General features: G+C 40.5%; 2 protein-coding genes across 2 annotated transcripts; one reads left to right on the top strand and one right to left on the bottom strand.

The window, feature by feature from the left end:
- On the top strand, positions 1 to 8,179 carry LOC124464956 (TLE family member 5-like). Its single transcript, XM_047016897.1, has 7 exons — positions 1 to 607; positions 1,423 to 1,520; positions 1,641 to 1,704; positions 1,796 to 1,840; positions 1,949 to 2,011; positions 2,197 to 2,271; positions 5,921 to 8,179. Exons 1-7 carry the CDS (start codon positions 581 to 583, stop codon positions 6,158 to 6,160), a joined length of 612 nt encoding a protein of 203 aa, XP_046872853.1. The 5' UTR covers positions 1 to 580; the 3' UTR covers positions 6,161 to 8,179.
- A 240-nt stretch (positions 8,180 to 8,419) lies between these two features.
- Positions 8,420 to 19,454, bottom strand: LOC124466396 (phospholipid phosphatase 2-like). Its single transcript, XM_047018228.1, has 6 exons — positions 19,050 to 19,454; positions 11,024 to 11,175; positions 10,624 to 10,886; positions 10,457 to 10,514; positions 9,709 to 9,885; positions 8,420 to 9,600 (listed from the first exon to the last, which is right to left on the bottom strand). Exons 1-6 carry the CDS (start codon positions 19,108 to 19,110, stop codon positions 9,448 to 9,450), a joined length of 864 nt encoding a protein of 287 aa, XP_046874184.1. The 5' UTR covers positions 19,111 to 19,454; the 3' UTR covers positions 8,420 to 9,447.
- Between the last annotated feature and the right edge of the window lie 5,578 nt (positions 19,455 to 25,032).

Genomic DNA, 25,032 nt, shown 5'->3' with positions numbered 1-25,032 from the left:
CTGCAACAGCACTTCCGCACTGTAATTTTATACATTTGACATCTAAAATGGACCTTTAGTGCGCCACCTCAATCCCACATCACATGGGGCGTTCGTTCCTCGACATCGTACATTGTATAGCTAACTGGATAGCCAGTTTAGACAGGGAATTGGGGTGGTGTACGCTTGTAAACGTTGTTTAATGTAGAAAAGATTCGAGTCTCCTTTCCAATCTGAACAACGGAGATGTTCCTCGCGATGATCCACTTAATTTAAGACAACTAGCTACTAGCTAACATATCCTTTGTTTAGAAAATTCCATGCAGTTTTTGCTGATCTAACGTCTATCAAATGTCACGGAAAGGGATTGTCAAAGAAAACAAAACATTTGAGTTGGCTTTGTGACAAGCAAATCGAACTGAAGAAAAGCAACGGTGTAAGATTGAGAAACGATTGCAATACAGCTGTCTAGCAAGCTGCTGCTGCTGCGGTTCCACTTCAAGTATAATAGCGTGTCGACATAACTACCTAAACGAATAGGTGGAGGGGTTGAGTTTATTCACCTAACCGCGGAAGGAAATATTCCGTAAAATCCACTGACATGATGTTTCCACAATCAAGACACTCGGTAAGTAGTTATCCCAAGCGTGATATTGCTAACGACGTTAGCTCTAGCTAAAAAGCTAAACTATCTTAGTAGCTAGCGTTAGCTGTGTTAGCATATGTGGAGTCACAAGTTAACCTCTTGATAGAAAAAAATAGAAACTGCTCCTTAGTTTTACGCTTGTTAAGCTATTGTCTAGTCAACAAGACAGACAATGATTACAGCTACCAACATTTGCCCCAAAATCGTATTAACTCGAGAATAAGCGTAGCTTCGTGTGTGCCATGTGCCCCAGGCATTCTGTTTATATTCTGTCCCCTGATCATGTAGAAAGTTATCCTTTAGTGAAATGCAATAACATCCAAGGAGCTTGCCAAAACACACAATGATATCTCTTTGGTTGATTATCAAGGTAGCGTGTTGGTTAAGATACTCTTGCTGTCGGTAAATCAGACCCCCATTTGTCTAACTAAATCATAAAACGCTGCTATCTAATCCAGGATTACTTCTCATCATTGCCCCCCCCCCCCCCCCCCCCCCCCCCCCCCCCCCCCCCTCGATCCTGTTCTAAATGAACTGTCGTGCGTTTAGATAACATAATTAAGAGACCAGTCTGGGATTTAAGGTTAAGAGTGGGGGGTCAGGGTTCATTTTTAAACTGGGTCAAACAAAATCAAAGATAAGGTATAGGATATTGTAGGGTAAAAGTACCCTCATATACGAACATTTTAACCCTAAAGTTTATTAACTGAGGGTTACTATTTTATTGAAACTATTTTAGTAGATAAGAGTATTTTACATACAGGGTGTTCTCTCCCTCCCTCGCACTGGTTTTGTAGACATCTTCTCAGTCCAGTCAGCCCCTCAAGTTCACCACCTCAGACTCCTGTGACCGGATCAAGGATGAGTTCCAGTTCCTCCAAGCACAATACCACAGGTAAAGAGTCAGTTAACCACACATACGTAAGTACAAGTCTAGTAAATACAAACAGATACACATGCACTTACAGTTGGAAAGCTTACTTTAATATGTGTGCTTTGTGATCTGTCTTTTCAGTTTGAAAATGGAGTGTGATAAACTAGCTAGTGAGAAGTCAGAGATGCAGCGTCATTACATCATGGTGAGTGACATCATGTTAGTTTGATATCATACCAAAGCTCATAAACCAACTATTGCTGTAATTGTATGTCTCACACATGCTAATTTTGCAGTACTATGAGATGTCCTATGGACTGAACATTGAAATGCACAAACAGGTAAGAGACCTCCATCCGCACCTGACCATTACTTTGTTGTCTCTTTTGAAGTCTTTACGGCATTGTTCAGTAAAATCCAGTTTTTCTGGGTTTGTTTCTTCCTCCCAGGCTGAGGTGGTAAAGAGACTGAATGGAATTTGTGCTCAAGTTCTCCCTTACCTATCACAAGAGGTATGGCACCCTCCTCTCCAAAGATTTGCTTGTCTAACTTCAGTTGAGCTACGTTTCCGTTCAGATTCTCAATCAAATCATTAGTAGGGTTGTCAAGTAAAGTTACTGTTCAGATAAGTGTAGATTATTGATCATTGTAATATAACTTGGTGTTGGTGTTGATAGTGTGCGTTTGTATATTTCAGCATCAGCAGCAGGTCATGGGTGCCATAGAGAGAGCCAAGCAGGTAACCCCACCTGAGATGAACTCCATCATACGGGTAAGTGTGTGCTTGTGAATCTGTTTGTACTCTGTGTTTGTTACTATACATAGGGACTTCTGTGATAGGGTTGGGCGATACAAGCACTTTTTCCTATGGACAACCGTCACTACTTCAATCGGTGATTGCCTGTGTATTTAGGCAATTTGTGGGTGGTGTAACAGACTGTAGTTGATCCATGATCTGTACGGATCACATCACTCCCTAAATCTCGATGCAGAGTTGCAGTGAAAAGATACAGATAAGACAGACGCAAGCCGTGCTTGCTACTCTGAAGCACCAAAGGCTAAAGGTTGGATAGGTACGTTTTGTGAAACCATCCATTTTGGCTTGACTTTGAAAATATCCAACCCCAAATATCCCACCCCCTCCCTTCAAAGCCACTCTCCCAAAACACATGTACTAGTCAGGTAGCTCATAGTATGGGCCATACTGATGTTGCTCATCCACTAATGCCCATAGTAAACAGTGACAAAAGAATAGAATAGGATTTGCTCCTCTTGCTGGGTGGCCTATTCGCCTGCCTCACTTCGCCAGCTATCCTTTACTTCCTCGTGGAGGCGGTCACATGACTTCAATTGAAAACTAGAGAGGGTACAATTTCTGGGGAAATTGTAGGATGTGCTTGCTTGCATCGGTTGCAGATGGGTCCGTTTATTAACTGTAATTTTTACAACTGATATTTCTGTATATTTGATATAAAAATGCGTACTTCTTATTTATGAAGATTGCATAGATTTAAAAGCATGCATTTGTTGCTGCTCATTTACAATTCAAAATACAAAAAAGTGATAGCAGTGTAGAACCTTATTCCTAGCTCCCATGAACCATTTCCTGAATTATTGGCGCGACTTCCCAAGCCGGCGATTGTCATGGTAACGGTCATAAACAGTCATTGCGGTAAGCTAATTCTGATGCAAAATAAAACACGTGGGAACACATCCTGTTACACTTCAAACGGGACAATTTGATCATACCTCTGCCTTCTTCTACGAGGGATGGGAGGACAACCTGAAAAAGTGGCCTCAAATAACGTACACTAGCATATTTAGCTACTTTATTAACTCTGTTGCTACGGATGGTGAAGCGATGAATTACCTGAAAAGCTCTGAGTCTATTAGTATGCCTACCTCCACTCCGCAATAAAGTTTGTTGCGTTTTAATAAAGGTGTCGTTGAAGCCACAAATAAAGCTGGTTGTCAATACAGCCGCGAACAGCGCAGCAGGTACCAGAGCTCCGCAATGACATTTTATAACATTTACATTTATTCATTTAGCAGACGCTTTTATCCAAAGCGACTTCCAAGAGAGAGCTTTACAAAGTGCATAGGTCACTGATAATAACAACAAGATAGCCCCAAAGCATTGCGGGTAGCCAAAACAAGCACACATTGTGAACAACCAAAAAATAAGTGCCAAAGGGAAAAACCATAAGAGCATGTAGTTAAACAAGTAACAATTTAACAACCTGAATCTGTAAGTGCAAGTGTACCTGTAGAAAAAACAAGCAACAGTAAAATAAAAATATAAGATTAACTAAAAATAAAATACAACAGTTTAAATCAGCTACCACTAACCAACAAGAGCAACAAGTCACTAAGCAAGAGTCATTGTGATCCTTGAGGAAACTAGCATTGGGTTCAGCAAACCATTCCTAAGTACCGTAGTTACAATAGTTAACAGTTTTAGTTCAATTATAGTTGAAATTACTTTGTAAAGAATCACTGTTGACGGCTGGCTGGGACTAATATATAGCAAACCGCAAATTTCATTTGCATTTGTACAGGTGTATTCGTGCACGTCGGGCTGGCCCTCGCAGCGAAACGACAATTTAGTGGCCGCTCTGTCCATTTGCACACCTCACAGTTGCGTATTGATCAGACAAGAAGACACGCTTATCAACTCGATTACTATTGATCAAAACAGAACGAGGGGTTCGGCTGTAGCCTACTTGAAACATACTATTGAGAACATATACGCTGAAATGCACTGCACGCGTGATGAACAAAATTTTTATTTTTTCTTCATCACTGACTTTTTTTTGCCTTAGCCGCTCTGGATTTGTCATTGGCACTCGAGAAAACGGCTTTTGCGCGCGCCAACATTTTCTCTACGCAGGAAAAACCCTGCATTGGCTATCAATTAAGTGTGCATGGGTAGTAGAACTACTTTAACTGTCACAAGTTTTCAAACAGAAAGATGTGCAAAAAGCATTCACCAGCAGCAACAGATCTGTAGCACGCAAACTTGGGGTTGATGAAAGGCGAATTCACGAGTGGCGAATTAAATTTTATATCGTACACTTGGGATTTAATCGTAGAAATACGGTACTTACTGTACATGCAAGTCTTGAATTGCTTAAATGTATGATTCTGCTAGTACACCACGGCACAATACGATACTTGCTGTGCAACAGTCTTCCTAGCACATCTGTGCACATATCTATGTGTTGTTGCCAACGTGTGCTGACGTTGTTACGTTAGGCTAGCACTGAGTTCCCTTAGTGCACGCAACGCAACCCGCCCTCTTCAGAGGATTCAGAACGCAGCGGCCCGCCTGGTCTACAATCTACCCAGACGCTCCCACGTTACCCCGCTCCTCATCTCCCTCCACTGGCTACCCATAACGGCCCGCATCAGATTCAAGACCCTGATACTGACCTTCCGAGCAGTGAACGGGACTGCGCCCGACTACATCAAGTCTCTCCTGCAGCCTTACCCCCCACCCGCCACCTACGGTCTTCTTCAGACAACCGCCTGGTGGTCCCACCTCTCAAGACCGCCCGGTCCCAGCACAAGCTCTTCTCCTGCCTGGCACCCCAGTGGTGGAATCAACTCCCCACCTCCATCAGAGACACGGACTGTCTCTCCACCTTCAAGAGAAGGCTCAAGACGCACTTGTTCCGGGAGTACAATGGTACTTAGGAATGGTTTGCTGAACCCAACGCTAGTCTCCTCAAGGATCACAATGACTCTTGCTTAGACTGTTGCTCTTGTTGGTTAGTGGTAGCTGGTTTAAACTGTTGTATTCTATTTTAGTTAATCCTATTTTTATTGCTTTTCTACAGGTACACCTGCACTTAGAGATTAATGTTGTGTAATTTAACTTGTTTAACTACATGCTCTTATGGTCTCTTCCCTTTAGCACTATTTTTTGGTTGTTCACAATATGTACTTCTTGTTTTTGACTACCCGCAATGCTGTGGGGCTATCTTGTTGTTATTATCAGTGACCTATGCACTTTGTAAAGCTCTCTCTTGGAAGTCGCTTTGGATAAAAGCGTCTGCTAAATGAATAAATGTAAATGTAAATGTGCACACAAGGCACTTTTGTCCCAAAAAACTGAATTCAAGCCTAAACAGTGCCCGATTCAAGCCTAAATCCAAATAGAAGCAACGCAACCGCTAACAAGATGAACCTTTTGACAGTGACGTTGTCTATGTAGTCCAAGTATTGAAGGATCCTTAGTGATGGGAAAATAATAAATAATAATATATATGAGAGAGAACAATGGTTGTGCTCGCCGAAGGCTTAAGCACACCCAATGAATGGGGAAGACATTTTGTTGGATGAATTTTGCCTTATTTTCCTTTCAGTGGATCCCGGTCTTAACTGTAGTTAGCTCCTGTGTGTGTCATCTGTCTTTTCAGCAACAGCTCCAGGTTCACCAGCTGTCTCAGCTCCAGGGCTTGGCCCTGCCCATGACACCCTTGCCCCTGGGTCTGACGCCCCCTAGCCTACCTGCTGTCACCTCCAGCTCTGGCCTGCTCTCCCTCTCCTCCATCCTGGCCTCCCACTCCCACGCCCAGGCTCAGCTAGCCAAGGAGGACAAGGTCCGAGAGGGGGCCGAGAGGGACCAGAGAGAAGAGGACGGGGACAAGTCAGACTGATGGGAAGAGACCTTGAAGCGTGGTGCAGCATGGCATAGTGAATGGAGTCTGGGAGGAGGAGAGAGAGGGTAGGGAGACAAGTTTGACTAATGCCCCATTGTTGCCACAGTGTGGAGGGAGAGAGGATCATAGGGAATTTCTCATCAAGAAAGGGAGAGATTCACATAGTTATGGGTAGGTGATGCTGCTTAGAATTCTATTCCTTAAGAGGAATTGTCCCAAAGGGTTTTGAGGTAGGAGTAGAGGAGTTTAGTAAGAGTTGACTGTCAGTCTCCCCAGATTCTGCTTAAGGCAACATCATTCTGCTCCCTTCTTCGATTTCCTCCTTCTCTTCTCCATTCCTCTTCTGCGCGCATCATCTTTGATATTTTTTTCTCCAAGGTTTTCCTTTATTTGTTGATATATAAAATTAGTCTGATTGTATTTGATTCTGTTGCCTGGCCCATCATCTGTCCCTCTTCCCCTTTCCCTCCCTCTCTATCTCCACACCTTCATCTTAGACAAGTGGGATAAAGGAGATGCGTCAATAGACCTTCCCCCTTCATCCTGTATCTGTCTGTTGATTGGTGGCTTAGTCCCCTTTAACCCCTCACCCTATCTAATGAAAGTTCAGTGCAGAGGAAAGTACAGTGATGTCATGCAAATCTGCACAAAGAGCCAAAGGGACCTCTTCAAGACATGTTCTGTTCCAACCTTAAAGAAGAGGATTCTAAGTAAGAGACAGTCTAATTAAAAGTGTTTGTCTAAACAAGTGTTGGTGGGGGTGTAAATGTGCGTGTAAACAAATCAATGTTTTGTTATATTAAGCACCTTTCATCTCCCAGTTTATTTTTCTGCTTCCTTTATTGTTTTTTTTCCCATTCAACCAAGATGAACTTAATTGGGACTGCCAAAGTCAGTTTTGCCCTAATCAGAAAGCTTAACTAGTTATAAAGAGAACATTAACCTACTAGGGTTACTTTAACCCACAGCATTCTTAAAGTTAGGGTAGACCTCGAGTTACATGACTCTGTTTGGGTCTCAGCCAATCAGCTTTCAGCTGTAGTGGGATAGGGACATTTCAGTCCATGAACATGTCAGGCAAAAAATAGGACCTAGCATCTACATTTTCAATGAGGAGTTTGTAGAGGGTCATTGGGTAACCAGACTGTTGTACTGCTTCCCTTCTCACATATTGCAAGTGTTTTTAGTAGAAGAGCAGGATGTGTGGTGGTGTTTTTAGCCAGAAGATGGCAGTAAAACAGCACTGTTGACTGATGCACTTGACTCATTGTTAATGTTAGCTAGCCAGATGAAATCGGGGCTCTCAAAAAAGCACAGCATTCCTCAAATATCTTTTTAAAGGCTGAAACTCTAGCGCCTTCTAGAATAAACCCTAGTGGTGGGGGGGGGGGGGGGGGGGGGGGGGGGGGGGGGGGGGGGGGGGGGATACCAGAAGCCTAACAGTTTATCCTAGCTTACTACCCTGATATAGCTCCTGTTTGTGAAACCCCTCCTAGGCTAGCATAGGACAACTTTAGTTGAACAAAGCTCAACTCAGACCTGTGAATGGTAGATGTTTGTGTATGTTGTCAAGGGCCAACTTATGTACGTACATAAATATACTTATAATTTTGTAAGCATTTTTGTATGTTTTCAGAGCTGCTTTCCGATGTGTGTTTGAGCATGTGTCATGGAGGACTATGGAGAGTGAGTGTGTGTGTTAGAATGCTGTAGTGACTCTATACAACCCCCCACCCCCACCCCTCCTTTCCTTGACAACGATGAGGCAACTGCTTGGAGCTTTGTAAATGTCTTTTGTCATTTTCATTGAAACTCTTCATTTTGTTGTATGTAAAAGTTACAAATATGTACTTGTTAATAATGTTATGTTATTAAAAAAGTGTACTATAGCTTCATTTAAAAAGCAGGGGGAAAGAAATGTATTGTAAAACCAACAAACCATGTACTCTAATTGAATGAACCATTCTGCAGTAAGGAAATGTCTTTTGTGCCTTACAAATAAAAGACCTGATTGAAGCTCCTGAGTTCCTGAGTTATATGCTTAACCCATGTCATTCCTCTGGCTCTCACTGAGGTGATCCACAACCCCTTGGAGCAGGTCTGAACATGAACCATCTCTGTGCTCTACACTATTGTCAAAAGCTGCATGAAGGGAAAGTACCTGGACAAAAATATTCAACTGCTGTCAGGGTCTAAACACAATTATGCAGTCTCACACTGTTTCCCTTTCAAAGAAAATCAAGACACCACTTCTTATAAGGCATATTGACTCATATTTAATCATAAAGTAATTGAAAAACATACCCACGGATATAGAACAAGTATCAAAAGATATTTGAAAACCTTGAACAATGTGTAAAACCCCACATCATACACAGACTTCACACAAATGTTTTGTAATTCCCCATCCCCTGGTCTGTGGTTCTGTAGGCACCCAGGCGTCTTCTAGAGTGTAGTGATACATCACAGTAAGGCTTAAGGTTTAAGAAGTGTGCATAGCCTACAAACATACTTTTGTGTGTATGTGTAATCCATGGCTTTACTCTTTACTGATTGGCTATCTCCAAACAATTAGGAAATCATCATAGTTACAGTTTGGTATAATCATTATAAAACATGTATATTGTACATAAAAAGTTATAAAAGGTACAAAAAGCCCAATATTTCTTTGAGAAAAGAACAATGACGAACTGGAATTACCTTCTTACAGTTTATACAACGTTGGTTTAGACAATGAATTGACAATGATTCTGTAAACAAAAATAAGATATAACAGCATGACAACATTCGGTACATGTAATGCAGTATACATATTTCTGACATGTATTATTGAGTAAAAAAAACGTGGTCTAAAGACACACTAGTGGAACGAGAGAGGGAAGAAGACAAATAAGGGATATAGCTACAATGCACACTGGTTTCAGAAAGATACACATCTCTTGAAAGGCACAATCTGGATAATTTCATTTGGAATAAATTTGGAGAAGTCTGGTTGTTTCTACCTCTATCTCTGTATCTATCCATTTCCCCTTTTCTCTTCAGCAGGTTAAACATTTTACTAATATATGCTTAAATCATATGATTCCCTTAAGTTGGTTTGTTTAGAGCGAATTGTGGTATGTGTTGTCTTTGCGCTCACAAGCTTGCACCAGAGTGGATGTAGTGGTTTTTCATTCTGATTAAGTTGTCTGAACATGTCCTGGATTGTCACATTTTTTTATAGTGTGGTTGTTTCACACAGCTCATCTGGTGGCAGTTGAAGATGTTACTGTGTTGTCAAATACTCATACAGGCGCAGAGCAGTTGTAGTGGTTGCTATGTTGGTTGTCAGGTGACTGCAGGCTGGGTTTTCGTTCCAGGTGTTCGTTCTCAGAGGGGTTTGCTGGTCGCAGGCAGCGGGAGGGGCGGGACTTATAGAAATCTGACATGTAGCGGACCTGAGAGGAGAGAGAAGAGGAGCTTACATTTTTAGATCATAGATCAATGATAACTAGATATAGAGTGCATGATGCACAGCCACTCCTTCCCTCTTCTTTCTCACTTACGTTCAGCACAGCAATGAGCGCCCCCTGCAGTAAACCTACCACCACATCGCTCCAGTGGTGTTTGAAGTCCGACACGCGTGTGTACCCTACGTACACTGCAAACGCAATCAGGAAAAACTGAATGGTAGGTCGAACGAGGCGGGTCCACTTTCCCTGCATACGAGCCTGCACGTACAGCTAGACACACACACAAGCACAGGTCATGATCATCATAACACATGGTCATCTGTAGGAAACAGCAGTTAATAGAAAAATTGTGTCTATGGTCATTTTAACTCCACTACTATTGGTTCTTTTTCATTGCATGGTACTGTCTCGGCTATTTTGGTTTTCCATATCCGTCTAGGTTAAAAGCAAGCCAAAGTGATATCAAAAGGTGACGTGAAAACAGTACAGACTACTGACTGGTCAAAGAGAATCAAGACAATAATAGCAACTGCTGGCTATAATAGCTGTCACAGTTTTATTCCATGGACTACTCAATTAAATGTCAACCAGTAAAACAATGTTGTCAATTGAGGAGGTGTAGATGTTCCTGTGGTTGCTGATGAAAGGATCCAGTGAGAGTGGAGTATGTTGCGTGGAAGATGTTACGACAGTTTCATGCAGCATTGCTATACGACGACCAGCTTCATTGAGTGGGTACTATCTGCAGTGGAAAATGAACTTTGCGAGTACAGTTGAGTCCAGTCAAGATGAGAGGATACCATGCATTGGAAAAGCGCCATATGCACAGTCCAGCACTCACTGCTAGAAACAGCATACAGTACATCCCAAAAGAGGAGTGGCCCGAGTAGAAGGATAACCTGGAACATAGAGGGACAAACTGATCGGCTAATGCATCGCTTCAGCACATCACTAAGATGGAGGGAGTAGGACAGAAGGAGGTAGACAGACAAGTACGATAAGACCCACCTGGATTCTGTGACGTTGCGAGGGTTGCCGGTACAGTTGATCTGAGGCATATACCCAGAGCACACAACGGGAGAACAGACCGCCAGGAAATTGGGTCGAGGTCGACCTATGGTGAACTTGGCCATGTCTGTAAGTGATTGGCTGACACCAGCTCCAAACAGGAAGGTGCCCACTATCTTGTAGAGAGCTGCCAGGTACTGGTTGAACTGGGAGTTGGAGTGGAGCCGCTTGCAGTAGACCAAGTATGCCTCTCCAATGGTGATCTTAGAGACAGAAAGTGAAAATACTCTACCACTGAGCTGTTCCTTTCACCCATTAATATCCCCAAAATCCCATAGCTGTATAGAGAAAACATGGCAGCCAGGCTGGACCAGAGAGATGGGGGCAGGGTTGAACTTACTATGATGAGGGAGGAGGAGATGGTAACTGCAGCCATGGTGCCATGGGAGATGGTGGCCGGTCTGAACGGGTAGCTGATGGACTTGTCTTCACAGTCGATGCCTCGCTGGTATGGCTGGAACATTATGGTCAGTATGGCAGAGGGTAGGGCAACTAGAGAGAGGAAAAAGGGACGGTGGAGGGACAGAAAGACAGAGAAAGTCAAAGAAAGACAGAGAGAAGTACAAGAGGAAGTTCTAAGGGTTGTGACCTCTATAGGCTAAATTCCCACTCTTTCCCTGTGGAGGAAGTTTCTATCACCATTGATACGTGGCTTGGTATCCTAGCCTTTTGCGTCTGACCCTGAGGGCTACTGACAAAGACAGGGGCCTGGGAACCAACCACTGACACGTGACATACATTACACCCATTACACTTTCAAACAATACAACCAAACACACACATTACTACGACACACATACACTAATTTGCTAACAGTCAACTATAGACATCCTTTTTCTTTAGTACACAATCTCACATATACACTTCTGGGTCACCAATGTCTTTATACACTACTCTCATGAGAAATTCGGATCTGTCGTGGAAAGGTCCATGGAAAATGTTGTTTCCATTAACCTTTTTATCTTTCTCTCTCCCTATCTTACGCACATTCATTCCCTCCCTGCAAAGCACTCACACTCATTATCTGTCCTTGTGAAGCATACCTACACACACACACATTCTCTCCTTCTGCAACACACATACATTATCTTCCTCTAAAACACAAACACACACAAATTGAGGAGTGACTCAGAGCTGGACAAAGAGACTGAAGGCAGACTGGCACCAGAGTGTGTGAAGCTGTCTCCTAAATCTTCAAGGCACAACGGTTCAACCGTACCGGCTAATGTCATGGACCTTACGAACATGAAATAGTCTTCCTGTTTTCCGCAACATCATGCTTATTAACTGGTAAACATTTTAAGATAGGATGAATATATTTCTTTGTGGGGAGTGTAACACAGTTTATTAATACAGTTACTGAAAATGTTGAGATGTGAGGGTGATCTTATTCAATTAAAGGGACTTTAAAGTGTCCACCATCAAGCAGGGTACATTGCCAGTAACTGTAGGAAATTTGGTTTCTCATCAGATGTAATGTTAAAGAATCTATAGCCTTCCCATCATGGTCCTTTCTTCCCCTCCCCTCCTATCTCCTCCTGTCCTCTCCTCAAGCAGCTCATATCATTTTAAATTGGACCTGACTAGTTATGTCCATTATTCTTCAAGTAAGCTTCTGTTTTAGGAACAATTTGAGTCTCGGGGACAAGTTATCCATTTTGCTATCTTGTGCACAAACACTCCACTGTCTGGGTTACACACACGAGCGTGCGCACACACACAGATCTGGGCAAAGGTATTCTTTGTCCTGAGTATCAGAATGTATGAAACTGTAAAATAAAAGATAAAGAAGGGAAAGTTTTGTTTTACTCTTTCATAATCTCATCTGTCAAGAAGTTCCGGACTCTACTCAGAGAAAATAAACATGGAGGAATTTGCAATTGGGCACATGTAGAACTTCCTCTTAACCTCTGACCTGCCAGGAAGTGTAAGTGTTCCTGTTATTCTGCTTAAGATGAAACATGAATGCCAAACTGGACACATCAGCACTCACATTACAGTCCCATCCAAAAGCAACAACGACAGACATCCTGACACATACTGCCCTCTTCATTTAACACTGTACATGTACTGCCAAATATAAACAATGATTAAATGTATTGCTCTTGCCTTCTTTCTCACACACACTTTTGATTTCAACAATGAGCATTCATCTTTTGCTCTCCCTCTTTTTTGCCGTCCCTCTTTTCTCCTTTTTGTCTCTCCTTCTCTTCTTGACACTCTTTCCCTCTCTCTGTCAGAATCATGGTTATTTTTACACAGGAACGTCGGAGAGCAGGAGTCAATACCCCCCCCCTCCTTGACACTGACACATAGTTGGAACTCAAGAGGCTGTCTGTTTTGTGAGACAGTAAAACTGTGGGATGGATCATCTTAACACTTAAGTTACTTTGTCAGACAAATGTTGGACCTCCACTGAAACACTCCAACTCCAAACTGCTAAATCCTAACTTACTCCTAACCTTTAACTCATAAACCCTAACTCCTGAACCTAGTCTTTACATAAACTCACCCTAATACCTAAGGCTAAAAAGTCATAACTCACTCCAAAACCTAAACTTCTAAGCCTAACCTCTAAATAAATACTCAACCTAACTCCTACCCCAAACCTTTAATCCCTAAATCCCAGCTCCTGAACCTCTACATAAACACTCTTATTACTAACTTCTAAACCCTAACTCCAAACTTCTAGGCCAGTTTCCTAAACATGGATTAAGCCTAGTCCTAGACAAAAATGTTTTCTATGGAGATCTTCATTGAATTGTTGTCTTACTTTAGGACTAGGCTTAATCCATGTCTGGGAAACTGGGACAAAAACGATTACTCCTAAATCCAAACTCCTAAACCATAACTCCAAACTACTAACTCCAAACTACTAACGCCGAAATCCTAAAGCCTAACTCATACTCATAGGCAATCTTCACTTTATATCAATAATACTGTTGCCATGCTTGTATTTTGGTGTGAAAATCTCTTATACTTTTTGTTATTCATTTATTTTTGCAATATTCTTTTTTTGCGTGTGCGCTTTCCTTTGATTGTGTTTTGCATTTCATTTCATTTTTCCTTTTGTTTTATACATAGCTGCCATGTCACAAGAATTTAATTGTCTATAATAAACCTGTACTGTGCACATGACAATACGTCTCTTTGCTTTTGACTCCTAACCCCAACTCCAATCTTCAAAACCTCCAAACCCCAAATTTCAAAACTTTCAGTTGCCCAGACATAGATTACAGTTTTTCCCAATTGTTTACACACAAAATTTGACATTTGAAACGCAATCACAGAGACCTAATGTGGTACTAAAATGTGCCAAATCCCTAAACCGAGTCCAAAAAATTCTAAGAATATTTCCTACTTTTCCAATTCTACTTCAAACTTTTTCCAAAACAGTAGACACTATTCTGTACTAGTGGCGATTTCTTTAAGACTGCAAGGGAAGCTTAGCCTGGTCCTAACCAGGCCCTCATACATTTCATTTGTACAGAGGGTCTGAGATCGCTCCATTGACAAGCGTTAACTTCCTTGAACTGTTGAAGTTTAAAACTATCGGATCTGCCCAGAGCCACTCTGGATCTGCCATAACCAATTGCTAGCGTTCGCCTTAGCCAACTCCTTCACCACTAACGGAGCAAGCTGGAAAATCTAACTTTTCCAGAACCCCATGGGGATGAGGGCCACAACATCATGGCCACCAACAAAACTCAGCAAAGATTGTTCTTGCTTCGGCTTTAACTTTTGGATATTTGGCAGCGTTGCCACAACGGACCGAATGGCTTTGCTTGCATCTTTTTCCGCCGCCGTTACAGAACTTCAACTCAAACTAGCGCACAACAGCAACGTCATCGTTCTCAGCCACTCCCTCTGTTCGCTGATTGGACCTACAAAAAATGTTGTTTGCGAAAACCGACTAATGTGCCGTATTCCCAGACCTAGTACAGAAGCAAAATGAAAATTGAGCGGAAGTACGTAGGAGGGCAGAGCCTCGGCTTCCGAAGGGCCAAGATCAGGGCTCTACGCTAATGTTCTCACCAAGGAGTACATGCGCTCCTAATTGAAAAAATTTAGGAGCACACAAAGACATTTAGGAGCACAGTGTTTTTTTTTATTGTATTCGTTTATAAAGCATAACTTAACACAGGGGCGTCCTTTGACCCTTTTTACAGGGGCACGGGCCCAGTATAAATCTGCTGTGCCCCAGTAAAATCTAAAGTTTGAGTTTTAACAATTTACTTTATTAGTCAGTGCATTAATTTTGGTTGATAATACCCCAAAATATGCACGCAGTATCCCAATCAACGCTTGTAAAATCAAAGCAGTTTACCGAAAACACAAACTGATGGGATGTCAAAAATGTAACTTGCATTAACTATAGATGTCCCTGCCAAAGCTGATATCAAACTTGCGTCCCTGAACTGTTATATAGTGGGTTAAGCAAGGGGAGTTTCTATAGCCTAATAGTGCATTGTGGGCAACACGCTTGGAAAAAGGGATATGAATAGGGGCCTGTGCCCCAGTACAGTCTTATGTCTAACAACGCCACTGACTTAACAGTTAATGCTGTTAGACAACTAGCGACTTTAAGTCTGATAGAACTAGAACAAATACTTTAAGAAACATGTATATAGTTTATAATATTTTCTTAAAATACTGGGACATTATAGACTATGTAAGCACGCCACTGATTAAAAGGCTTGGTAGTCAAAGCTAGGTAGACCCATATAAAAAGCCATATAAAAAGAGAGTTGCGACACTTCCATAGACTTCCATTGTTATCGAAGAAGGCTTAAGTAAAGCGTGTCAATTGCGACCTATAGTCCCAAACATTGTATTTTCAAACGTTCAACCCCATTCCTGTTCAGTGTTCTGAAGCAAGTTAGCTGGTAAATTGATCAAATTACTGCAATATTTCAAAACTATTTTCAACATTTGTAAGGGCGTAATAGTTTGTGAAAGACGCAGAGAAACACAAATATCCGACGAGCCAGCTTTACTTAAAGTTTATTGTAAGATATAGCTTATTCTAAATGCAGTTAAAGCTAGACTATAGGTCTAGTATCAAAAGTAAGCAACACTTTTACTGTAGGTAGCTAGAGAGCGTGTGTATTATAAGTTTGTTGGTTATAGTCTGTCAAATTAGTCTGTCAAATTAGTTATTGCTGTTCGTTAGCATACAAAGTCTTCTCTTATTAGCATAGTTAGTACATCTGATTAGAGCTAGCAACAATGAATTGCCGCCGTTAGAAAAACTACAACACCACCCCGGATCTAGCTAGACCGGAAACAAAACAACAGGCACGCCACACACACTTGTTTGGGCTTGCAAGCCGGCTAAAGAGTAGGCAAGGAAACAAGCAAAATAACATAAAACAAACATAAAAGCCCTAAATACAAAAACTCACACATCTCATACAATACAAATACAAAAACAATAACACACCTTACAAAGACCTAATACCATCTATATAACCAGACATTAATTTTCAATTCAGTTTTCAAAGGCCAAAACATAGAGGTGGGTTTTAGGAAGAGACTTAAAAACAGGCAGTGAAGCTGCCTGTCTAATGTGTAGGGGTAAATCGTTCCCAAATTTTGGAGCTAGAACCCAACAGTAGGGGGTGCAAATGCACATGAGCTAATATGTAAAATTATCAAAAAAGCCTCTCCCCCCCATGCCATCATTTCCTTTTATTAGGCCTACTTATACTATATATAAATGGTTTCGTTGTCGGCCCCGGCCATTGTGTGGGCGCCGTAAACTTGTTTAAGTTATATTAAAAACAGGAAATTGGGGAATTCATGCAAGAAAAAAGTAACGAGCCCATTTAAATTTCAGTAATGTAACTGCGTTATTTAATTGAAAAAGTATGGAACACGTTATTCCCAATACTGGTGTTAATGTCACAAAATGTACTGGTTTATACTGAAATAAGTGTCCACTTTATATTGTCTTTTTGTTAGCAAGCCAGTAAAGACAACCCTTTGAAAGAAGTTGATTCAATGTTATGCCAGCAGTCAGCACTGCTAACCGGCCATATTGGCGTTACAAAAGCGATATGCAAATTAACTTGTGTTTTGTATTGTCAAATCATCCCATCCATATTTGAATGCTAGGACAATCTGAGTAGGGATTCTCTATTTTGCACTATAAAGTAGTCCAATCCGTTAATTTCCAGAAATGCAAATGAGGGAGCCTCGGCCCCCCCAGATCACCCCGTGGCTATGCTACTGGTGTGTTGATGATATAACAAAATGATGTTCGCAAATGCATGTTCATATTGTAATGGCGCAATAATTCGGATTTGTCCAATCTATAGCACCAGCTACACTCAGTTGTCCAGTTATTGACATCAAGTTGTCTTCCTCACTTTGTAGTTGGCAAACATCAAGCGAAAAACTTTTGAATTGTCAGATGATGTGGAGTTTGGAGAGCACATTTTCCTGTGGCCAAGTAAAGAGTTGTCACAACCTTAATCTCTGGTGTTATTGGGTTGCTTGTTGGTGAAGTGACTGCATCCCTGAGTAGCTCTACTATGGTCATAAAAGTGATCAAGTCCAATACCTTTGAAAAGCTAAAAAAAAAAACTACAACATTAAATGTTTCTAAAAATTGTACCTGCAGCCATTTTAGGTTTGTGATTTTGTCTTAGTGACTTAGGAACAATTTGGAAGCTTCTTTGAGCCTTAAGATGTTTTGTGAAAAGGGCCCAACTTCATTCTCATCCAAAACCACAACAGAGGACAACTGACACAATAACTTATCCTGTCATTGCCTGCATGATAATATTGACTTGAAGACCAGTAGCAACAGCTGTCCTCTGTTTTAAATGTACTTGCTAGGGCTGCAGATGGCTTTAACACATTGTATCAATCTCTCCCAACTAATGATGGTGAACAAGGCGGAAGGCATTCAAATAATTTGTTGAGTGCTGCTCAGTGAAGACATTGAGGGGCGACCTATGGCATGCTGTCGTTGACATATTTGGGAGGTAGAGAGAGAGAGATGAGGAGTGCAGAAAGTGTTAACATGTTTATCTCCTGGTATTGGTGTCTTTTAGTGTTATTTTGTGTCCAAGAGAGAACTGTATGTGCAGTGGTGTATGTGTGTGTGTGTTATGAGGCTGTGATAACAGGAAGGGAGTAGGGGTGAGATAGAGGGATAGTCACCAGAGAGGATTACGGGGAAAAAGTATTGGAAAGAGAGTCCAGTGATAAGTTACAAATTGGCTTCTCAGCACATTTTCTCAACACCTTCAACATCAATATGTTGCAACATACAGCACATACAGTTCATACAGACACACACACAAATAAAGGAAAGTATCTTATCTGTGTTGGACATTTGAAATGACTGTTGTACAGCTGACTGCTCCTCACAAGGAGAGGAACACAAAGATGGATAAGACAAGAAAACTCGAGAATAAAAGGGAGTAAAAAAGACCGATCACACTTAAGATGTTTGTAATAGAACATAACTACTTAATCTATAGATAAAAGATACATCAGGAGTGTGTGTACACATCAGACCAAAACAAACGCAGCCGAGCCAACAAGTACTGTACAAAGGTCCAGATCAGAGGGGGCTAAGGAAAGACTGGTAATGTCCTTCCTCCATATCACTCGCTGCTTTTTCAATGCATGGACACATTCTGATAACCTCTCACCCATACTTACATATACACACATACTCTTAAAAAACACAAAAAAACACAATAATAACCCCCCTAACACAAAGACCCAGTAATGTCATTTGTCGTTTCTTAAGAAATAATGAAAATGAGACACGAGAGTGTACAGTAAGAGGATACTCTTCACATGCCTTCTCTAAACTATAACACTACAAGTCAAAACAGGTAGGCCCAGTCAACATTGAAGTCAGAAACACATAACCCCTCACACACCTGCATCTATGAGTTAAACACCAGAGTCACAGAGACACATGAGGGATGCTTAAGGAATTGCATATGAATACATATCCATAATTGTGAAAATGTACAAATGTATACACCCGTAGCAAGGCAGGTCCGAATGTCCCTGGCTTGATTGAACTTTTTACCTACAGAAGGCTACATTCGGTTGCAGTTACATTTCAGTACCAAAATTGACGCAACATGCATCCAGATTCTTCAAAAAAGAACATGTGTGCGCGCGCGCAAGGGTGTGTACTGCACCGTCCTATAATTTAACTTGTTTACAAAAATGTGTATCATAGTTTTTCTTTAAAAAAAGTTAGCTATCTAGACTTATTTGTATAGAATGATGACACGCGTGTAGGCTAAACACTATGCTCGAGTCTGCCTGTGTTATTGTGATGTAATACAAATAATATTTCAGCCATGTTGTGGTGAAAAGGGATTACTTACCAGCAAACACACAAAGAACATCCACTACAATCAACATGATCTTCTTTCCCTGGTCCATCATTATTCGTCTCCCGTGTTCTACCTTCAGAATATCAGAACTACTATAAAATGATCAAGTTCAGTTGTAAAGAAGAATCCAAAACTGAGCAACCCGATTTGCTCGTTCTTCCGGCTCCACTCCTTTACCTGTGCAACCTTTTCCTTACGCTAGGTGAGCGGCAGAGTAGGCGACACACAGTAGTGACCCTATTGCGTCCTGGCTTGGCCCCTTCAACGCCCGGAAATGTTGGGGTCGCTGATTGTCCTAACACACTACTGAACACAGACAGATACTAAAAACTACGAACCCATTCCAAGTGGGCTGGGGGGTATTCCAGGTAGCGGGTTTAACAAACGTGAGCCTAACCCTGAACTCTGAGTTGATTTACTCTAAAATGGGAAACTCCGACTTTTCGGTTACAGAAAAGCTGATTTGAATTTTTTAAATCAACTCAGAGTAAGCTACGTCCACTCTGAGTTAACCCTGTAAGACCCCTTGTGGTAATATACAACGTCACCTTTAGCTCTCCAAAAAACAAATGTTCACATTTTTGTGTATGTTTTGAAAGACCACATTTTCTTAGCCATTGGGTGTTATTGTAGGGTTAGGGTTATGCCATTGGATACTAAATGTGTATATAAATCTGGCTATAAGGCCATGAACTCATTCCACCAGCCAACTTTCCTGGAAGCGAATTCATTTGACTGGATATATCAACATTGAAGTAAGTAAATTCCATTAAATAATTTTTGGGGTGATTCTTAGAATACGTAGTTCATGTACATACTAAGTTATTGTGGAATTCATGCATCACATTTGATTTTCAGCTTTTTTTTGTCTTTGTTGTGATTTTACAACGTTGGGTCAAAATGGTAGCTAAAATAGCAATTGCACCTTGCACTCTACATGAAGACATTACACTTCTCGAATATTCAGATACAGGATAAATATTTACAGAGATTTATTTGATGATTCACACTTCACAAATGGGCTATTTGTTATAATTTTTTAGTCTAGACCAGATTTGAAGATTTCTAAATCAATGTTATTTATATGTTAGCAGTGAAACATAGTCAACTGTTTTTTTAAATCTGGACTTTGCTTGTTTGCACAAATATCTGCTTGTTGCACAAGGCAAATACTGTTTGTGGAATTCTTTGGAGGATGGTTGTTCAGGGAAAAGTGAAAATGTTTTGGAATGTGGGGGTTGCATGTATGGTGCATTGTTCAGGGACAGGTGTGAATGTTCTGCAATATGGGGATGTAAGAGATCTGGGGGGTTGTATCTTCCTTTTAGAATGTTAAGTAGAGAGCACATTAGGCTAGCCAGACAGTATTGTGTGCCTTCAGTGGAATGTATAGCATGAATAAGATTCATTTGTATTGGAATTGGGTATACTTGAACATACTCTAACTATTATTTCCATTTCAAAATGACCAGCAAGGAGAGTTTACTCCAGTGTGCATGATGTCATTGATGCTATCCAAAATGGAGAAAGTGATGTTGACATGGAATCCGACACCAGTGATTTGAGTGATGAGGAGGTGGTTGAAAATGTTGAGGTAGTGGAAAAAGAGAATCAGAGACCCACTGATTGTCCAACTAATGATGATGATGGTTAGGACATCGAGCAAACCAACACAAACCAACCAAACCCCAGCATATGTGCTGTCAAGTGGTATGATAACAGGGCAGTCACACTTGTGTCATCCTTTGCTGGCATTGATCCTGTGCAAAAGATTCAACGCTCAAACAAAAAAAATCCTACACTGAAGTTAAGAGACCTTATATTGTGGTGCATACAACAAATACATGGGCGGTGTGGATTTGCTGGACTAATTTGGAGCCAAATACAAGTTCCTCATGAAATTTTCTGAGGAAAGGAACTGCTTTTGGGACTACCATTGCACGAGAACAATGAACCCGGGGTCTTTGAAGTATTCATTCTGTTTTTATAATATTTATACCGTTTATTTTAATTTTAAATAAATTCTGATTCATCAAAATATGACTGTTGGGTGATTATTATTAATGAAATGTACTGTTATAGTGGTATGAAAGCAATCCACACTCCAAATTAACCATTAGTTGTGTATTTGTTCTGACAGTTTGAGAGCAAATGCTGGAATTCTGCTCCCAACTAGGCCCAACGTTGCTTTATTACATTTCCTTAAAAACGTACAAAAACATGTTTTTGGAATGAATCCTTCATTATCTTCATGAGAAGACTCTTGCAACATCATCTGACAAAAAAAAATAGACAGACAAATTTTATTTTTTTCTTACCTGAGAAAGCCCTGAGATGAGAACTAATAAAAACCAACATCAATGGAGCACCGATAGATCCACCATGGCACCCGGCAACAAAAATTGTTGTCCTACTTCACCACACTTCAGATATAAGTTTTATTACATGGGCATTGTCAATCTGAGCACATATTCTGGAAAAAAGCAACACGGCTCTACATTTACATTTAGCAGACGCTCTCATCCAGAGCGACTTACAGTAAGTACAGGGACATTCCCCCCGAGGCAAGTAGGGTGAAGTGCCTTGCCCAAAGAATCAATGTCATTTGGCATGGCAGGGAATCGATCCAGCTCCTTCTGATCCAGATCCTTCTGATTACTAGCCCGACTCCCTCACCGCTCAGTCATCTGACTCCCTGCATCTGACTCGGCTGTAGCAGCATAGGAGACAATTGGCATCAGAGACAATTGCTGGCCAGGTCAATGCATCCATTTCAATGCAGTAGCCAGTCCATATTGAACATTTAAACCAACTGTTCATTAATATTACAGGTGAAAAAGTAGTGGACTTAATAAATTACCATGTTCAATGTTATATTTAATATAAAAACATACTACGAACAGGTAGGAGGGAACCTATTGTTTTTGTTAGTATTCTTATTTTATATTTCTCAGTTAAATGGCTCATTAGCTCAAAATGTCATTGACCCTATTTTTTCAAATTTGGCCCAATGATACAACAGGTTAATTACTCCCAGACGGCTAGTGGCCCATGTGTGCCCATTGGTGGCGCAATAAAACATGCCCAAAGTTTACGTGATTTTCCAAGCACTCCAAAATGCCTGAAAATGTGTATATATGCCTTATTTCTCATGGGGAACAAAAAAGCGTCAGAACCCATAAGGTTTGCCATGATAAATTTGGCTGTACTGTCCAAATTTGGCACAACCTTCAAAACCCTTCTCCTCACAAACCATAAATCCAATCGACTTGAAATTTGTTACAGATGTGTAGAATACATGTTTTTTATAAAGGGTCAAATTGAAAAATAACTGCCATACAAAATGGCTGAAAGGGGTGTATTTATGTAAATGTACACATTGCCTCAATTTCTTTGTGTTAATAAATCTAATATAATTTTGACTGATTGTTTTTCAAACCTAATAGCGTTCAAGACGACATCACTCTGAAGTACCATAAACAATTTCACCTTGGTATGTCAATATATGATTGAATTCAATTGAATAGCTCCACAGTGTGTGCGCTGAAATTCTCACAGACTCATCCTGCCCCTTGACACTAGGGTGACCACCTGTCCCGCTTTGCGTTTTGTCGCACAGCATTTTCACCCCTTGTCCCGCACGTCGCATATTGAAAATCAGTGGCGATTTTAGACCCTTTTTTCATGACCTGCACTGGGAGAGAGGGAAATGGCATGGATGGAAGTTCTGTGTGGGCAGATGTGTCTTTATATAGGGTGAAATGCAATACAAAATGGCTGAAAGGGGTGTATTTATGTAAATGCCCATATTGCCTCAATATCTTTGTGTCAATAAATCAAATATAATTTTGACTGATGGTTTTTCAAACCTTATTGGCTTCGCAATGATATTATTCTGAAGTAGTACCATGTGCAATTTCATGCAATTTGACATTTCAATGTCAACCATTTCTTAACCTTTGTCCCAAAGCTGACCAAAGGTAATACTCTACCATTTCTATTCATCAGATCAAAACAGTTGGTGTGTAGCAGAGAGGATAGAAAGTCTGACTTATAACCTTATGCTCATGAGTTCAAATCCCCATTCAGTCTATTGTTGTTGGCCAAACATGAAGTCGTTTTGCTCTCTTGTTGTCCAACTCTTGACATTCTACATTGTACATTTAATATTTTGCCATTTTGCGGAGGAACCCGCATCGCTGCTTGCAGCTTTATTTATAAAGGTTTTTTGGGGGGCACCAGCGTAACGTTTTTTGAGCAATTAAATATCTCTTGTTCTGCCTGTTTTATAATACACATGCCTAAAAGGTGCCTAATATTTCTATACTGAGATAATTTCAGCATTATAATTATAACTCTGATGATTTTTTTGTTGTCTATTTTTTGGTGCCCCCTCAGGACCTGGTTCCCTAGGCACAGCGCATATTGCGCATTATGGGAGCGGCGGCACTGGCACGGAACTTATAGGCCTTTTCATATTGCATACAATTATCGGTAATTTAAGTGGTGTTCATGCACGTTTCTGCCAATTCACTATTAGTGTAGTGCCTCTTGCCTTTTGACCATATAGAAATCTTCCTTTTCCCCTTTTATATCGTATTTTACAATCACTTTGACACAAATTTCAAAACCTTGATGTCCTTTTTCAAAACTGTAGATACAAAACTTGAAACAGTCATTACTTGTAAGACACACTGTCACATGTTCAAAGCATAGCTTTGTATGTTCATATCTCTAAAGACACCTTGCGCATGCAGAATCATTAGTTCAAAAAATGAATATATCATGAAATACCAAAGGAACATTCACTTATATCACCCAAACACAAGATACCCATAGTTTTTGTGTTTTTGTGTAGTTGTTTGTACAATCATTAAATATTGTACCAAAAAATATGTGATACATGTAGATAAGTACATCACCATAAATGGACTAAGAGAGAATACTACAGACAATGGAATCATTGAGCAAAATCTGAAATGTATTGATGAAGCACAATCAAATTACAAAATGTCTTTGTTTTTTTATATCAAAGCAAACATAATTAGCTACAAAAGAAAACTATGCTACAGTATGTAAACATGTACTGTAGTGTTGCTCACCTGGCTCAAAAAACAAACAAACAAAGCAAAATATAGGATTGATTACTCTCCTATATTTCCATCACCCCTGTCGTGTGGATTTGGCCACAAGTTTTCATTCACATCGCAAAATATGTTTTCATTTGACAAACATCTCAAAGAATCTCCAGGCATGGCGAATCCAGGCCTGATACTGGTCTGCCGTGATGTAATTTTATCCCTCATCCATGGCCTGGAGAAGAGTAACTTGTTCATGAGGGTGCCTATCATACACCTCCATGTGAAGAACAATTCCTCAATAGGGTTGAGGAAGGGAGAGTATGGGGTCAAGTACAAGGCTGTAAATTAAAAAGTAATTACAGTACAAGGCCCCGCATACCTACAGGTGCTGCTGATTTTCAAATCTGAAAACATGTTGGTTTAGTCCAATTTGTTCATGTTTCATAGTAACTGGTGTCAATGGATCTTGTTACACTGAAACTTTCATGTTCAATCTTGAAATATTAATTGTCAGTTTTTATAAAACTATGCAATAAGGGAAATGCAACAGTTACTTATCATTTTCAGCAGTAGTATCAATTGACAGTTAGATCATTGTAATGTAAGGAATTGACGGACATTTCAGATGTTTGTGTGAATTAGTATTTTGAAATGGTGATACTTTGATCTTTAGTTGTGTCATTTTGAACAGATGATTATAGTTCAATGAACAAATGATCTAACGTGTATGTGTAAAGTATCCAAGCAATTGAAAATTGTTCTAGCATTTAGAAAAATGTGCATTTTGATCATCAGTTGTGAGTTTTGTGTCCAGAGTTCTGAAAAAGGACATACATGACGGTTCTGAAATTTGTGTCAAAGTGATTGTAATTTTTTTTTAATTGATTGAACAG

The sequence above is a fragment of the Hypomesus transpacificus genome, chromosome 3 (assembly GCF_021917145.1).
Source record: "Hypomesus transpacificus isolate Combined female chromosome 3, fHypTra1, whole genome shotgun sequence".
NCBI classification, from domain to species: domain Eukaryota; kingdom Metazoa; phylum Chordata; class Actinopteri; order Osmeriformes; family Osmeridae; genus Hypomesus; species Hypomesus transpacificus.
Note: the sequence above shows the minus strand (reverse complement) of the source record. Positions and strands in the feature narration are given on the sequence as shown.